General features: G+C 37.8%; 1 protein-coding gene across 1 annotated transcript in view; it reads right to left on the bottom strand.

The window, feature by feature from the left end:
• Window positions 1-7948: 7948 nt before the first annotated feature.
• LOC150086944 (protection of telomeres protein 1-like) overlaps window positions 7949-18823 on the bottom strand; it is a 186486-nt gene continuing 175611 nt past the window's right edge. The window contains exons 9-10 of the mRNA XM_090372328.1: window positions 11423-11509; window positions 7949-8389 (exon numbers count right to left, since the gene is read on the bottom strand). Coding sequence (XP_090228454.1) covers window positions 7949-8389; window positions 11423-11509 — 528 coding nt within the window. The remainder of the gene's footprint in view (window positions 8390-11422; window positions 11510-18823) is intronic.

The following is an 18823-nucleotide window of genomic DNA, read 5'->3' as shown; positions in this document are numbered from 1 at the left end:
TGACACTATGCTACTGCAACAGGATCTAGAAAAGTTAGGCAGTTGGGCTGAGAAGTGGCAACTGAAGTTTAACATTGACAAATGCAAAGTACTGCATATGGGTAGCAGTAACACAAGAGAAATGTACCAACTGTGTGGTACTACACTCAGGGAGGTGGAGAATGAAAAAGACTTGGGGGTAATTGTGCAGTCAGATATGAAGTTGTCTGAGCAGTGCAGATAGGCTGCCAGAGTAGGTCATGGAGTTTTGTCAAGGATATATAGGAATTTTGCTAGCAGAGAAATAGAGGTGATTATCCTTTTGTATAAGGCAATAGTCAGGTCACACCTTGAGTAATGCATACAGGTCTGGAGGTCACATTTTAGGACAGATGTAGAGTTGGTAGAACGAGTACAGAGAAGGACAAGATTGGTGAGAGAAACAAAGGGGTGAGTGCACTTACGAAGAAAGGCTTAAGTTCTGCAAGTTGCAGCATCTGGAGACTAGGCACCTGCGAGGTGATCTGATTGAGGTGTATAAGGCCTTGAACTTTTTGAGTAGGTTCAATGCTGACAGGATACTTCCGCTTGCTGAGATTAAGAACCTGAGGGGGCATAGATTCAAACTGAGGAAAGACAGTTGTAGAATAGATGTGTGGAGGTTTGCCTTTAGCCAGCAAGTAATTGATTAATGGAACAGACTTCCATTTGTTGTTGTGGAAGTTGATAGCTTAAATTAATTTAAGGCTGAACTAGACAAACATTTGGGAATTAAGGCTGAATTAGACAAACTGCTGCTCCTACCCACCGTAACCAGGTGGGTAGGAGCAGCAGTGTGTTGCACACGCTTCTTAATTAGACTGGGATTCGAGCCCGTGACCACAAAATACGGAGGATGCTTAAAGGTCAGGGAATGACCACTGCATATCCTCGGAGCAATATGGCCTTAGTTGCTAATGCTCCTAAAAACCAAATAACAAACAAACAAACATTTGGATTGACTGGATGGGAAGAGGTTTTGTTTCTTTTTGGCTGATGCTGTATAAGTTTGCTTTCTTGCATCATATGCCTCAACTAATGCTAATAATAACTTCAGGAGCCTTAACTACCTTTGAGCTTGAATGTTTTTCTAAAAAATAATCATCTGTAATTTCAAAATGGCTAATTCCATATATCTCAGCCTGACTCGCAGAGCCTTTCCTCACTACAAAATGTCTTTTGCCAGTAAAGATCAATGGAGTACCTATTCAATTCATCAGCAGGGTTACCTAAGACTTTCCCACACTCACTGTCTGATTTGTTTTCTTCTTCTTTGTATCTGTACTACTTAGCCTTTTCTTGAGTATGCACATATGTTTTTTCATGTATATGCTCTGTAAAATACAGCATTTGTATATGAGTATACAGAGTGATTCACTACCAGTGCGACAAACTTGCAGGAGGTGTAGGGGGCACAAAGACGAATCAGAATCACATAGCATTGCAGGGTCCGAAATGCCTTCGTCATGCCGGTAGAAGATGTTGAACGAGAGGTCGCGTGAACAGCGATCCCACTGGAAGTCAGCATTTGCGAACCGGTTCCCGAGGCAGTAGGATGGACGAGTATTCAAACGTTAAACTGGCTGACATGCACCTCGCGTATGGAGCTGCGGACTGTAACAGGCGTGCCGCACTGTGCTTGTACCAGGAACGTTTCCCGCACAGGCGTGCTCCTCATCATACGATTTTCGCACGTGTGCACAGAAGGTTACGTGAGACTGGTTGTTTCACGAGAGGTACCATGAATCGAGAGCGAACAACGAGAACGCCAGACAATGAGGAGAATGTCCTACGTCTTGCAGAAGGCAATCCAAGTATGAGTACTCGAGCGATAGGCCAACGATTGGGTATTTCCCAATCCACTGTATGGAGGATACTGTCAACAAACCAAATGAGTTCATACCATCTGCAACGTGTCCAATCATTGGAGCCTGTGGATTATCCACTCTGGAGGACTTTTGCTACTTGGTTTCTTCAACAGAAACGGTTCACAAATGCTGACTTCCAGCGGGATCGCTGTTCACGCGACCTCCCGTTCAATGTCCTCTACTGCATGATGAAGGCATTTCGGACCCTGCAATGCTATGTGATTCCGATTCATCTTTGTGCCCCCCTACACCTCCTGCAAGTTTGTCGCACTGGTAGTGAATCACCCTGTATATATACCAGATAGAGAGTACATAAAATACAAGGGGTGTTTGAAAAGTTCGTGGTCTGAGTATGAAAGTTAGTAGTACAGTGTTAAAAATGTTTGATCTTTAAGGTATAACTCTTCAAATAGTAAGCCACCAAGTTTCATACAGTGTTAATAATTTCTTTAATTACCCGTCCTGAAGTCAAAGTTGTGTGAATAAGGAAAGATGACCAAAATCACTGGGCAGTCTCCCAATATCTGGGGAGAAATGGACTAATACCAAAGGCAATTCATGAGGATATGGTTACAACACTGGGGGAGAATACCTCTTCCTACTCCATAGTTAAGAAGTGGGCAGCAGAATTTAAACGAGGGAGGGAGAGCCTGGAAGATGCCCCATACTATGGAAGACCTGCAACATACATCACTCCAGAAGTTGTCGACAGCGTGCATGATCTGGTGATGAATGACTGACGAGTAACAGTTCAGCAAATTGCTAGCACCTCAGGCATCTCATCTGAATGCATACCACATAATAAAAGAGATTATCATGTGTCAGCACAATGGGTGCCAGAGCTGATGACAGCAGATCAAAAATGCACAAAACTAAGTCAACTTGTGAACACCTACATTGTTTTCAAGCAAATACAGGTAGTTCCTGCTTTATGAGTTTACAGGTTTACGAGTTTTTTTTTTTTCAAGTATCAACAAAATCAAAAATATGAACACTAATTGGAATAAATAAATGCTAAACATTCATAAATACGGCATTTCAAGCCACACTTGTAGCTGTACAATACTACAGTACTACTTAGCATTGTATAGCTAGGTGTTATATCTATAAAAAGAAACAGCAAAGAGGAATAACATTGGAAACAAAATACGAGATTAAAGCAAATGGGATCTTATTATTCTTCATCATCATTGGTGGATGATGAAGAATAAACATTCTTTAATATTTGTATGACATAAATAATTTCTTTATTATTATAATATGCTAATGTATCAGTAAGTGCAAAAGCATCAAAAGCATCAATTAATGTAGCTATCTACCAAAGCAGTTAAGTTAAATTGGCATCGTTTTGATTATATCTCATATTGTGAATACCTTCACAATGAGTTGCCATGGTATTGTACTACCTCGAATAAATAACACTTCACCAATGGAAAAGACTACTGTTACTTTTTCTTGGTGGGTACCACCACCCAGACAGCACCATTTCAAAGCTTGTTGGCTCTTCATAGGTGGGTGGGCAGTACCTTTGTGTTGCAATAGTGACATCCCAGTTATGAAGTACAAATTTACAAAATGAGAGGAGCCTGAAGATGTACAGTAGTATAAATTATAAAATATTTAAGGGCAAAAGCCTCATGCTACGAGATAGAATGACTAAAATATGGGGAAGTGTGAAAACATCAATTAACGTAGCTATCTATCTACCATTGGCATTAAATGTTTAAGTTAAATCGTCAGTTAACTGAACACCATTTCCGATTTTAGTCAACAATCTAGAGAATTCTGAATTCGACTGTCTCATCACTTCATTGGAGTTCATAATATTGTAAACCATGCCAAAGATTGGGGCTTGTGGCATGTTGCTTAATCTGTTGATAAACAGCCGTTGCTCGTATGGGGGACAGCTGTCACAAATCGCCAATCGAAAAAATGTCTAATCTACTGAAATTATATGATCTTCACTGCGTATAATTTGTCACAGGTGAACATCTAACTGAGATAAAAGTTCAGCTCCAATCATACTAACTTTGTCAATAATTAAAACATGTACATACTTGAAAAGAGTAGGATATTGTTGAGCAACTTCATAAGACAGAGGTAAATTCTTCGAATTTGAAATTTTCGATGCGGTGTGCACGGTAGTACCATTAATAGCTACAGCAGCTTTTCCAGCAGAAGCATAAGCTGTATAAGCATTACAGAAATTATTGGTGCCAGTAAAACAATTATAAACTTCCATCAATAATCAAATCACGAACGTCTTGCCACAGACAGCAGGGCCGGTAAGGAATATTTGGACAGGTTGACGATTAGGTTGAATTAAAGTATAAATGACATGCAATAAATTCCTCCGTTTTAAATTAGCTTTTCGCATTAACTGAGATAAAAGTTCATTAAATCACAAAACTGATCGCTTGGCATTAAATTTTCTTGTTCCTTTGCTATTGCACCAAGCTGATTTAAAGTTGCTAGTCGAAGATTGCTATTCATTTCACCGTTTAGGTGTTTGTAGAAATCTTTAAATGGATCAGCATCTTCATGAATCAATATTGCAAAGTTTTATATATCACAGACGATGGCTACATCAGCTTCTATGTCAGTATGGTATATTTTACGACAGATCTCCATAGTTTTGTGAATACCTAAATCAGATTCAAAATTTTTACATTCTAAAATAACTAGTTTGTGTTATTTAACACAAACTAGTTATTTTATTTAACACAGAAAGCGAGAAATTTAATTTCATAAAGAATTTCTTCTTCACTTCGAAAAGATAAATGAAGAGTAACCTCTCTTTCATATTCATTTAAGTTGTTGGCCCCATCATAGTTTTGATATCGAAGTATTCTTGGATATTGATGAAGTCGATATTCATGTCCCAAGGTGTAAGTATAATTGGCAACGAAGTCAGCTAAAGTAACATTTTCTAGTTCTGAAGATCTTTTCTCGTACTTATTAAACCAATTTTCTTTCCAAATGTTGATAGAATCGTCACTCATGTTTTCTTGTTCCATTTCTTCGTTCGATTTTCTATTATGCTGTTGCTCGAAAGGCCACATGGTAGGTATATAAGTTACAATAACAAAAAACTCTCAGACATCGGTTTATGAAGCAAATACCAAGCAGACTCTTGACTAGTAATTTCAACAGAGTTGAGTGTGTCAATGCTTAATTTTCTCGTAAATGTCAAACTCAGGTTATTTGGTCATAAATTCAATAATTTTACATTGTAGATTTCTAATCCCATGATTGGTCTTATTTACATATTCAACAACATAAGCAGCACAAGAATATAATTCTTGTGATGAATTAAATGTCCACATTAGACTTTAAATCGTTAAACACAAAAGGATTGAAGGGGTTATGCCATTTTTGATGAGGTTCTCGTTTCAGAAAAAATTTTTGGCCGGGCAATACCAGCTCGAAGTAAATCGATATAGCATGATTCCGAATTAATGTGATTTTCTTTAAAGAAGTGATCAATTCTAGTATAGGAACTCCCTGACATACGTAATACTAGACTTATGGAAATTTGACTTTATGTAAGTTTTTGCCGCCCGGTGCAAACAAAAAAAATCGTGTAAACGCATTTTGCATCCCAAAGGAATAAACGAAGGTATCGTGAAAATATTGTAATGTGAACCCAATAACACTGTTTTTTTTTTGGCAATTCGTTCCAAGTCCTTGGAAGTTTAAAATTTCGATATATTACTAAGCCATTTATCTTTCTATAAGGTCATATTTATAATGGAAATTGCACTGCCCTTTCATCGTTATCATATGTTGCCATCATAAGAATCAATTTTGAAAGCCTTTGTGATATTTTTCTAGAGCACGTTTCTGGAGGTCACGACCGAAAAACAAAAACAATTTGCACTTTCCGATTTATTGAGCTTTTCTGTTAGTGCATCTAATTATAAACGGGTAGTAAACTCGATCTTATTGCATTTGCAATGATACTGATAACTGCAATTGTGTGAGATTTTACGCTATTATGGTGAAACGTGTTTCCCTTCACTGAAATCTTCGATCATAAAAAAAAAACAAATTTTCATAAACTTCTCTTCATTTCTATTTACGTATTACAATGATAATAAGGGACTTTTGGAAATCTTATAATATTTACCACTCCATCTTAAACATTAATAAGGCCAGGGCAGAAATGACTAAAAGTTGTTTAAATGGTGCATGGAAGAAAATATGCCCACAGCATGTACAAGGCTTCGAAGGATTTGAAAAAGACAAATAATATGAAGAGGTTACAGATAAGATTGCAAAGGTTGCAGAGCTACTTCAGTTGGAGGTTGATGCCAAAGATGCGGAGGAGTTAATAGAGGAAGAAGAGAAGGAATTATCTCACAAAGAACTTGTCGACTTGCAGGCAACGATAGTGAAAGAAGAAAATGCTGACAAAGCTCAAGATGAACCAAATGAGGAGCCAAGACGCTTCACCAGAGAGATGGCAATGCATTTTGTGAAACTGCATTGGCAATGGCAAGGTTTGAGAAGATGGATCCTGATAGCAAACGGGTAGTAAACTCGATTTTTCAGATTTTTAAAAGTTAACCGAGGGGTGAATGATATGTTTTCTTGCTACAAAGAAAACAAATCTAATATGAAAAGAAAAAAGCCACTGTCCAGTCATCCATTAATATGTTCTTTTGTAAGGTTGAGTGGCTAACCCCTTCTAAATCTCCACAGCAGCATACTTATCAGCTGAAGATGTTGATTCTGCTAACGATGCTGGAGAGGTAAAACTTAGTGACATTATGCCTGTCTCCTCTCTTTTTTCTAATTTTCTAATTTTGAATTTTTTTTAAATTGCACACTTTCGTAATTTTTCCTGCGCATGAGATAAAAAATTGAATTACAATAAATAATTCTATTTACATGTTCGTCCAACATTTCTTTTTTGATTCAATCAATTCAGTGAGCACAGTTGCGAGTGCAGCACAGGCATGGGGAAAATTCCAACCTACGTAAAATCCGACTTACGTAGTGTTCTGCAGAATGCAACCCTTACGTAAGGTGGGGAGTTCCTGTATATTCGTTGTCCTCTAGATTCTTCCACAATTTCTTGTATTCAGCATTATATTTGACTCATCGAGTGTCTACTTTTGGCATGGGAATTAAATCATTGTTGATCGTGATGGCATAAATGGAGCTTCAAAACAACAAACCTGTTTGTCGGTAGCTTGAATTCTTTTGTAACAAGTAAAAGTATGTTTATGAGTTTGGAGTTTGATATTACCAGAGGCTTTTGCAGTAGAAAAGGAGACGAGCTGATTTAACATAGCTATCATTGCATTCATACTGTTTCCCACAGGTTCTTTAGGAGCATTATTAAGCCACAAAAGAATGTGAGCATGTGGACTGCCACGATGTTGAAATTCGATCCGTTTAAAATATTTAAAATAGTTGACGACGTGGTATTGTCGAAATGGACTGAAACACTTAGACTGAAGTTAAGTTAAAATACAACCCACAAGTTTATTAAAATGAATTGCACACGTTACCGCATCATCATTAACTAATGTCGCCTTTTCCATAAAATGAAGAGCTTCTGTTTGCTCGTCAGGGATATCCAAACTGTCATGTTTTAAGTTGTATAAAATTTTTAGCAATTTAGGCCAACTGATTTCATTTGCACTCAAAGTTAAGGATATAGGTTTACCCAATTGTCTTATCATCACAGACAGATCTCTGTTATGTTGCATCCAGTAATAAATTGAATTAGGAATCAATTTCAAAAACACCAAATTGCTTTCAATGCAGTTATTGACGTATTCTTGGGAATGGATTTGCTCTTTGGTGAGCTTAGTTTCTTTTCCGACGTATTTAAAAGCAACCGTTAATGAATCTTGAGGTCTTAGTCTCATTATTTTCATGGCCATATAAAGATAAGGTGTCACTCCATGCTGATCTGAACAACGAAGTTCACTCGATGCCATCATAAACATTGTAACTTTTAAATTATCTGTAAACACTTTCGATACTGATCAAGGTAAATGCTAGGAAAGGACAATTCATCAAAAAGCAAACTTTGTGGAACATTTCGTTCACCAGGAGCTATTCATAAATATGTCATCGCTCCACAAAAGAGTTTGTTTTTGAGCGACTAAACTTTCTTCAATAGATATAGCTTCATTCATTTCATCACATGTATGAGCATCATCGTATTCCATGTTTTCATTGAAGAATGCTTTGCTAATCTCGATATCATACAGTCGATACAAAGGAGTCTTAAGTAGATACTTTAAACAAACCTTTACATCTCCTTTATGAACCAAGCCCATTAAATAACTTGATTTGTGTAGTTTTTTAGGTTTGATGTGAATATTAATGCAATAATCGTAATCTATTCTCTGAGGCAAATAGTTGACCAACGAATTAACATTTATAATTTGGCCCAAAATTCCACACTGGCCGAAACCGTGTCTTAGTCTTCTAATTTGCATGAATGGTATATAAGGAGAAATGAGCCGCTTGGTTACTAAATTCTAATCGAGACAAATGAGGTGGAATAGCAGGATAAATGAAACCATTGCGCTCTTCGAAAATGTTGGAAATGGAATCATTTTTGAAAGATGCTCGAAAAGTATTACAAGCCTTCATATTCATTATACCCGCAGCTGGAAATTCTAGAAGTGATGGGTTAACGTGTAACTTCCTGGAGTGCACAATTTTACATCATTTTCATACCATAATCGATGTAGATATCACAAACAGCTCCAAATGTATTTTTCAGAAATTGTCATTCAAATTCTTTATAGGAGTTACAGTCATGTTTTGTAAATGATTTCATGCTGAAACCAGTGGAATGTCTACAACGCGATTGAGCTGAAATATGATTTTTTTTCCTTTCTGGATGACGCAATCGAAGTTGGTTGTTGTAGTATAATCTGTCTAGCCGATTCAGGAATCAATTGAAAATCCTCAGGTCACTCACATGAACCTAAATCTTCTGGATCAGAATCTTCAGAAAGTTCTTGAATATAATTTTGTGATGCCAACAGGCTAAGTTCTTGATGAGAAGTTGATGTAGAAGATTGATGTTGATCAAATCTTGAGCATTTTTTTTTTGTTCTCTGTTTTTCAATTCATTCTTTTGTCGACGTGGGAAGCTTCTTTGGTGGCTTTGAACTTTTATTCTTGCATACTTCTCTCGATTTCCCTTAGCTGGAGTTTTAGCCATCTTCGAAATACTTTTATAGGTATTTTTACAATTCAATAGTTAGCGAAATCCATTTGTAGACTAGTATGATGTCATAACAAAAAAATTACTGCAAGAAGTTATTGTTTGTTGAAGTGAATGTTTTATTGTTGCATTCTTGAATAATAGCCATTTAAATTTCAAGCAATGAAATGGTCTTGTGTGAAAGAGTATTCTTGGAAGAATATTCTAATAAAATCTGCAGATTTTCGTTCTTTTTTTTGAACGTGTTCCTTTTTGACACAAGAGGCTTCTTCAGTGGTTTCGAAGCTTTTATTCTTGCATAATGTTACTACCCACTGCTTACTCTACTGAATCAACATTAGTGACTGAGTTAGTGGCCTTTAGAAAGTGACATCATTTCCATATCTTAGTATGAACTTACTCTACTGAATCAACTACTTACCCTACCAAATCAACGTTAGTGATTGAGTTAGCATCATTAGTGCCATTTAGGAAGTGACGTCATTTGCCTCATTTAAAATCTAACAGCCACCTAATAGGAAATGACATAATTTGCATCATTTAAAATCTAAGCGGTCAGCTTTCTTTGTTACCAATCAAATGCGCCATTTCCATTACAAGAAATTTTCATTACCAATCAATTTTACTCTAGTACTGCCATAGATGTTTTCACATCAAAACTACTTCATCAAGACCTTTTAGATTATTGTATACTTTTGGCCTACAAACACAATACCCCAGTTGAAACATACCAGATATGGATTAACACTATTTTTCTATGAACGGTCAGAAAGTATCCAAAATATGGTCTAAATCTCTTATTAATAAATCTTTTAAATACTAGAATAGTTCATGGGAAAACTATTCCTATTCCTCCACCCGAGACTGACTAATTACAAATCTGATTAAGGAGGACTTTAAAAATTATTCTTCTCACTGACAAGATTTGAATTGAGACCTCTCCAAATGAGTGATAAATGCCACTATACTGTCATAGAGGGTATTTTTGTTACAACATTCCTTTATGCCTGTGTAGTCAGAAGGTGGTTAGATAAGAGGAATAGGAGCAGGTGGATGGGATGTTGTGGTGCAGTCAAGTGACCACATTAAAGCCCCAACTTATCCTATTAATTTCTAAAGTTGGTTTTTTTTACCAACACAGACCTCATAGACTATTAACCAACTTAAAGATAATTGACAGAATAAAGAAACACAAGTAAAGAAATATATTAGAGAATAACAGCTTAGATAGATGAAAAAAAAAATGTACAAGGTATCACTTTGTGCCATTGATCGGAAACAGCCAATCACAAGAGATTTACCCCATATGCAAATTTGTTACATCTTGCTTCCTCTCTTGGAAATGTTTATCCGCCTTTTAAAAATATGGTTACGTGTAAGTGTAATTGTGCCATTCATTGCTCCTGTTTGGCATACAGTGGTTTATAATATTCTGGACAATATATAAATTGAACAGTATAGTATTTTCTATTTGCCAATAAGTAGACCAATTACAATTTATCTTTTTTTTTAATAAATTTATATAAACTGAGGGAGGCAAACAAACTATTTTTATTAAAGGTAACAGCATATTACGGCATAATAATTATAGCAATTCACCCACATAGGATGTCTTATTGCAAAGAACAAGCTGAGATGTTAATATCTGGTAAATGCAACATACACCATCAATCATTTTCCCCCATTATTTTGGAAAGTGTTATATTTTAATGCTGTAAAAACATGCTAGGAATGAATCCACTTTACAATATATGTTGATTTAATGCAAGTTTATTACCAACCATTTACATTTTAGTTTAGGCATGTCTAATGAAGACTGCAGAAACACAGAAAACATGCCAAGAATTTATTAATTGATAAATTAAAATTATATTAATAAATCAGATGTTTATGGCGCCTCCGTAGCCCACCTGGCTATGGAGGCGCCGCCACTACCAATAACAAATATTCCTGTAAACTAATATTCCTGCTTTATTTCATCAGTGGCAACATACTTTAAAACGCTTAAAAACACTGAAATATTTTAGCATGCTTTTTAATGATTAAGTAAACCAAGAATTGCAGAGCACATGAAATGTCTGATTTATTAACATAATTTTAAATTCAATTATTCCTGGCATATTTCCTGTGTAACTGCTATTTTTTTTTTACCAGGCAGTAATAAATTTACTACCTAGTAATAAACTTTCATTACATTAACATGTTGTGTGACGTGTCTTATCACTCTTCATTCGATTTTGCTGCATAATGCCTTTCAAAAAATCACATAAGAAAAATGCTAGAAATCTATGCTAATAATATTTAAACCTTTCTACGATATAACTAAGTGGATTACCTGACAAACTACATTTGCATATTCTCCAATAAGAAGTTCTGATAGGGTCTTCAAGTTACTGTCCTTCCAAATTCTTAAATCTAATACCTAGCAAGGATAAGAACTATCATTTTTAACATATTCAGAAAAGCGAGACATGAAACAGGAACAAATTAAATCGGTGAAGGTAAAGAAAGCCAACACGAGAACCACAGGAAACTTCAGAAAACTTTTAGCAGTCAAATGCATTTCCCGGTACCACAGCTTCTCCCTGCATTCTCAGTAAATAGATGGTGCGTGTTATCGGTAATGGCAGTAGAAGTTGATAACGATGTATTGATTAGTTTTTTCTCATTATTAAAAGCAGATTATTGGAGTTCGTGAGTGTAATGCCTTCGCGGCTGAAATTTACTTGCAGGTACACCCTCCAGACTGCCTCAGTCTTAGGGTGTTTATCCCCCCTTCCTGCTGTTTTAACCCGATAGGAAAATGACTTCTACTGCAACTACCAACAACACACACCATCTGTTGAAGTCGTTTTAGTATAGGGTTAAAACAGCGGGAAGGGGAAGATAAACAACCTAAGACTGAGGCAACCTGGAAAGGTGTACCCATAAGTAAATTTCAGCCCACTCATGAACTCTGACAATCTGCTTTTAATAATAAAAAAAAAATTAATCAATACATCGCTATCAACTTCTACTGCCACTACCAATGTTGTTGTTGTTATTTGGTTTTTAGGAGCATTAGCAACTAAGGCCATATTGCTCTGGGGATATGCGGTAGTCATTCCCTGACCCTTCTGCATCCTCTGTATTTGGTGGTCATGAGCTCGAACCCCGGTTTAATCAGGAAGAGTGTGCTACGCACTGCTGCTACGGAGGCGCTGCCACTACCAATAATAAACCATCTGTTAACCAAGGATGCAGGGAGAAGCTGCAGTACCAGGAAACTGCTTTTGACCGGTAAAAGTTTCCAATGGTTCTCGTGTTGGCTTCCTTTACCTTAGCCATTAAATCATCACATAAAAAGGAACAGTAAAATTATTAATATAATGAAATAATTAAACAGAAAAAAATCTGAGGTCAGGAAAAGGCACACATATCCTATTCTTTGTTGCTCCAATCAGAGTACAGAATTCAAATAAAATTGTCTTATTATTAACTAATTTAATTTATTTTTTTATATTTATATTTAAATTAAAAATATCTTAATTTTTTTTCAAATAAAGAATAATAATTCATGAGAAAACTCTTACTCCTTCACCTGAGATTGACTAATTACAAATCTGATTAAACAGGACTTTAAATTCTTCTACTCTCTGACAGGATTTGAATCCAAACCGCTCCAAATGAGTGACAAATGCCACTACACTGTCACAGAGGTGCAAACTATAATTTAAATAGATACTTTAATATATGAATAAAAAATAAGATAACATATTAAGATGACTTTATAAAATTAAAATCCTATTTACAACTAGAATACCCATAGTGAATACTTTGCCAAAACTGTTTCAGAGAAGTGTACCTGTAGCAAATATTTTGGCAAAACTCTTTCAGAGAAGAAGTAAAGTTTAATATTGAAGTAATTACAAACAAACCTCTCCCTCAACTCCCTTCACTGCTAGCTAAGGTGGGTGTCAGTGGGGGGACTTGCTAGTGTGCGAATGACTTTACCAACAAGTTCCAGTCAATATCTGGAAAGGTAAAATCCCCCATTACAAGACATTCTGATTTACTGGCCCGCTATTTCTCTGCAAAATTTTTCATTGTACTCATCAGAGTCATTAGGCCTATAACACACTCCTACTCTCATTTTCCCTTTCCCAGTGCTTATGTCCCACCAAACTGACTCAACATTGCACTGTCCACCCATATCAACTGGATGCACTTACTTAGATTTATGTTTCTTAACTAACAGCATAACCACCTCCTCCCTTCCTGTCCTGTCTATCCTTTCTGTACACAATGTACTCCCCAAATTCCAGTTCTGCACTGCTTATGTCTGTGTGACACCATGTCTCAGATATCCCAACAATATCTGCCTTTGATGTCTTGACTAGCACTTCAAGCTCATCAAATTTATTAACTATACGCCTAGCATTGGTGTACATGCCAGTATACATGCACCTGGTTCTACTCTTAGTTACCCTAACCTAACACAGCCCATGTATTTACTTGTTTCACTATGACTCCCAGCAGTCCTGGAAATTCCCATTGCCTTGCTTTCCAGGCTGCTGCTCAATTGCATTTCATTAGAAGTAGTGCAAGAATCACTTTTACCTCTGCCAGCGGCTACTGTTAATCTATTAGTCTGTGTATTCCCTCCCCCAAGTTAGCAGTTTTCCGACCCACCTAAATCTGCCTCGATAGCATCAGCAAATATTCTTGCACCCTTTCTATTTAAGTGTATCCCATCCCTGTAGAAGCAGTCTCTCTTGTTAACAAGCACAGACTAGGCTGAGAAAAATTCTATCCCTTGAGCATTGCACAATCTCTCCAGGGCAGAATTGATCGACAAGGCTCTCATCATATACTCCCTCCTATCGTGTCTGGGCAGAATTGCAGACACTTTCAAATTCAACCCTAACTCACGTTTTTTTTTCAGCATTGTCTTGTACTTGTTAAGTAATTCTGCCAGTCTCCTAATCTTATTATCATTAGAGCCAATGTGTACAACAATATCACTCATTGTGCCCTTAAAGGATGATATCTGCCCAACGTCATCAACCTTTGCCCCTGGCAGACATACCCTGGTCCTGTTCCATCTATCCTTTTTGCACAATATGTTCCCCGTTTCCCAGACAATAGAGTTACCTACAACAACTAGTTCCTTTGGGACCAGTGCATTCTACCTTGGGGGGCTGCCACTGTGTTGTGTGATGTTCAAGTGCAAGCTCTGGCATTGATGTGGGCAGCTGAGAGCTTGATGGGCCCCTCAATTTAAATCCTTCAAGGACATCCACCATACTTCAAGCTCTCATATAAGCCCATAACACTGCCGAGATGGCACCTGATTTCCTCGCACTCCTTACATCGCACGCAGACACAAAGACACTCCTCTTGGCAATATCATGTCCTGTTTCTGATTGCTCCATAAAGATCAAACAAGCAGTCCATTTCAATAGACTGTAATTCAGAGAACAATCGCCCCCCCCCCCTCAGTTCTCCCCTGAGCCACAGCACTTCCATTAGTTTGAGCCTTTTGTTTTGCTGCTCTGATCTCAGTCATGATTTCTCTTCAAGTTCAATAAAATTCCAATACAAAATATAACCCTAAAAATATATCCCAATGCAGTTATAACACTATATATATGTATTTTGGTATCGAATATTATTTCCACATTACGTCATAAGACTTTCTTATCCCCTGTCAACTTATTTTTTATTTATTTATGTATTTATTTTTTTATGTAAACACCAAACACGAGAGGTATTAGAACCTATAGTACTTAGTACCGTGCTTGGGTTTGAGGTTAAGAAGACGAAAGAAGATATTTGTTGACATTGGACTTGAACTTCTGTAGACTGTAATTTTCAGGAAATACGTATGAATGAAGGTTGTTCCAGAAAATGGCAGTTGAATGAATAAACGAGGAAGATGAAAAGTTAGTTCTGTGAGTTTGAAGTTGGACAGTAAATGGATGTTGGCTGGTGGCAGCACGTATTCTGACCGTTTTGAAAGAGAGAGTGGGAATTATAGAAGCCAATTCAGAAGAACACTGCCCATGGAAGTATCTGTAGAAGAGGCATGCAGCAGAAACAGTATGTCTATGAGACAGTGGAGAGACTGTTAGAGATGAATCATTAATTAACCTAACTGCCCTCTTCTCAATGGATTCAAGAAGACTAAGAGAGGTTTTGGGGGCATCACCCCAGATGTGGGAACAATATTCCATGGCAGGGCAGATTTGCGATTTATACAGAGTGAGCAGCTGTTAGGAAGAAAAGTAACGCCGAGAGCGAAAGAGAAAACCAAGTTTTTTAGATGCAGAGGAAGCAATATTTGTAATGTGCTTGTGCCAAGAGAGATTAGAAGTCAGGGTAATCCCCAAAAGAGTTATATCATTTTGCCTAGAAATCGGAGTGTCACTAAAGATAAGCATAGGAGCAAAAGAATCCTTTTTGCGAGATATAAGACAAGACTGAGTTTTAGAAGGGTTGAAATCAACTAAGTTGTCTTTGCCTCACTGGAGAATTACCTGAAGATTGGCATTTAAGGAATTGGTAGCAGATTTTCAAGAATTTGAAGCTGATTGAGCAGAACAAGGTTTCTCAAAATGGAAAGTGGAATGCAATGTGCTATCATCGGCAAAACTATGGATAGGATTTCCAGTCAATGGAAGAAGGTCATTAATATACAAGAGGAAAAGAGTGGGGGAAAGAACTGAACCTTGGGGGACACAGGCATTAGTGGAGAAATTAGAAGACAGAGAGCAATCTACCATCACCCTCAGTGAGCGATCAGAGAGAAAACTGGATAACAAATTACTAAAAACAGTTGGTAAACCATAAGATGGAAGCTTGTTTAGAAGACATTTATGCCAAACACAATCGAAAGCCTTTGAGATGTCAAGAGCAACTACTTGTGTTTCACCGAACCTTTCCATTGAATTAGTCCATAAATGGGTAACATAAGCCAGAATATCACCAGTGGATCGACACTGACGGAATCCATACTGGCGATCGTTGATCAGACGGAAGGTTTCTAGGTAGTTTAAGAGTTGGCAGTTAACTGATTTCTCCATTACTTTTGAAAGTGTAGAAGTAATTGCAATGGGACGATAATTGGATGGGAGGGATTTGTCACCCTTTTTAGGAATTAGCTGGATATGAGCAAATTTCCAAGCAGAAGGAAAAACACCTTTGGAATAAGAAAGTGAAAAAAGGCGGCAAAGAATAGGTGTAAGTTCAGGAGCACAGGTTTTGAGAACCAGTGGAGAAATACCATCGGGATCCGGAGCTTTCTTAGCATTAAGATTCGTCAAATCCTTCTGACATCCTTTGATGGAAGACCAAAGGAGGCATTGAATGGAGCTTGTTGGGAATGGTGGGAGGTGTTTTACCAAGATCATTAATACATGAGTTGAAAGAAAAATGGGATGCTAGCAGGTCAGCTTTATCCTTGGCTGAAGTGAAAACAGAACCATTTGGTTTGGACAGAGGTGGGGGCAGAGATGGGCAAAAGTTGCGACCAATAGCTTTGGCAAGAGACCAGAATGCTCGACTACCATTAGGGCAAGAAGCAAGTTTTCAACTCTTAGCCTGTTCAAACTCTAGTTTGGACTGATTAATAACTGCTTTACAATTGTTGCGAGCTTTGGTGTAGGCAGAAAATGAAACTGAAGAATTAGAAACAAGCCAATTACGATAGGCAACATTCTTCTCTTGAACAGCCTTAGCACATTTATTGGAAAACCAAGGTTTAGATAAAGGACGAGATTTTAAAGTGGAGTGTGTGATAAAGGATTCCATTCCTGCAAGAATAATTTCACTGACATGATCTGAGCAAACGTTGACATCAGAAGTTTTCAAACAATAATTCGACCAAGGAAAAGAAGTCTCGCAGGTCATCCCATTTTGCATTCCTGTAATGCCAAACAACACGAGGTTGGGAATAGCCATGAGATAAAGGCTCCATTGGAGAAGAGACAATCACCAAGTTGTGATCTGAAGTGCCTAAAGGACCTCTCACTTTGACCGTGTACTTAGAAGGGTTGTTTGTGAGAAAAAGATCAAGCATGTCGGCTGTATGATTAGGATTGTCCGGTATTCTTGTAGGTAAATGAACAATCTGTGCAAGGTCATTAGTAATTGCAAAAGCTTCAGCATCTCGACCAGCTGGGTCAGTGTGACTAGAAAATGGAAGCCAGCTGGAGTTGTGAACATTAAAATCACCAAGGAAAATTACCTCACTGTTAGGAAAGTTGGACTGGAGAAAGTAGAGTTGCAAAGAGAAGAAGTCAAAAAGCTCCAAGTGATTAGTGGAGTTGGGAGACCTGTAGAGACAACAGATGAATTTTACACAATGAGGTAGAGAGATTTTAAGCCAGAGAAGATCAAAGAGAGGAGATTCCAAATTGCCAAGTCTCTGACAGGGAATATCAGAACGGACATATGCATAAGTACCACCTTTGAGCCGAAAGGAATCATACAGCGAATAATTTGGGCATCTGAAATGAGCAGTAGTTGAATCAACCGATAACTGAGATTCTGTCATAAAAAGTACATGGGGTTTGGCAGATTGCAAGTGGAAATGGACATCGTTGAGATTACAATTGAGACCACATATATTTGTGAAATGAATTAGGAAGTGCTTGGGAGGTTTAGATCTTTTCGCAGATAAGCATGCCCTATTAGTTTTTTTAAATTCGTGGTGTATTCAATAGTAAGAAAAGTGGGTGGGACATGCTGTATGAAGTAATGAATTTTTTGGATATGGCGTTCACATGGTAAGAATATACCCAGATCCTTGACATGGCCTCGACAATGCTTCCTGCATACACACTACTCGGACTCCCTCCAGTCACTATCTGGCAGAGTAGAGGTAGCAAGATATACACTAGCTGATCCGGAAGCCTCCTCGAGAGTTACCAATAGGTTCAGTCCTGTGTACTAACTAGCGGCCGGCCTGCGAACACCGTTTTAGAGCCGTACCCTCGAAATGTAAGGAATATTGGATCTCGACACGATGTTCATCATAACCTCAAAAGTCATCAATCATACTGCATGATGGAAGAGATAGGGAAGGGTTGACCGGAACTTAGCTCTAGAGAGTAAACATGGGTTCCACCACTTCAAGCCTCGAATAAGCAAAGTGGTGGTATTGCACCAGTTGATGAGAGTCATCTACCACCTAGTACTGCTTGGTAACATAGAGGGATGGCATTCCTCCATGTGGTGTGGGCGCCACACCTCAACCGCTGCTTACATTGGTTCACACCTGGGTGGTCACCCACCATGTACTTGCGCATGGAGGTTATACCCAGGATTACTAATAGTCCCTCCATCGTGACGGTGCAAGCAGAGGATTTGGCTGTCACAGACCATCCGGACTTCACCGAAATTGGGTCCACTTGACTTGAGTGTCACCCGAATATCAGTTCCATCAGCGTTTTAGACTCCCAGGTAGCAAGTACAGCTTGTCTGGCATATCTGAGAGAATGTCTGTGACAACCACAAGGACCAAATGTATTAATTTATGATGTTACGTTTGTAATAATTAGGTCGCTATACAGTAATACCCCGACTTACGCGACCTCGGAGTTACGCGGTTCTTGATTTTTTCGTTTGGCCTGCCGCCCACTATCTTCAAGGTCGTTTTTCATATGTCGATATACGGTGCGACGGCAGAGAATGAGAGCGAAAGATGAACAAAATTCAATTTTGCTGCTTTTATGTTTTTTATATCAGTGAAGGG

This window comes from Mastigoproctus giganteus, chromosome 4 (assembly GCF_048544385.1).
Source record: "Mastigoproctus giganteus isolate SK-2022 chromosome 4, ASM4854438v1, whole genome shotgun sequence".
Classification (NCBI taxonomy): Eukaryota; Metazoa; Arthropoda; class Arachnida; order Uropygi; family Thelyphonidae; genus Mastigoproctus; species Mastigoproctus giganteus.
Note: the sequence above shows the minus strand (reverse complement) of the source record. Positions and strands in the feature narration are given on the sequence as shown.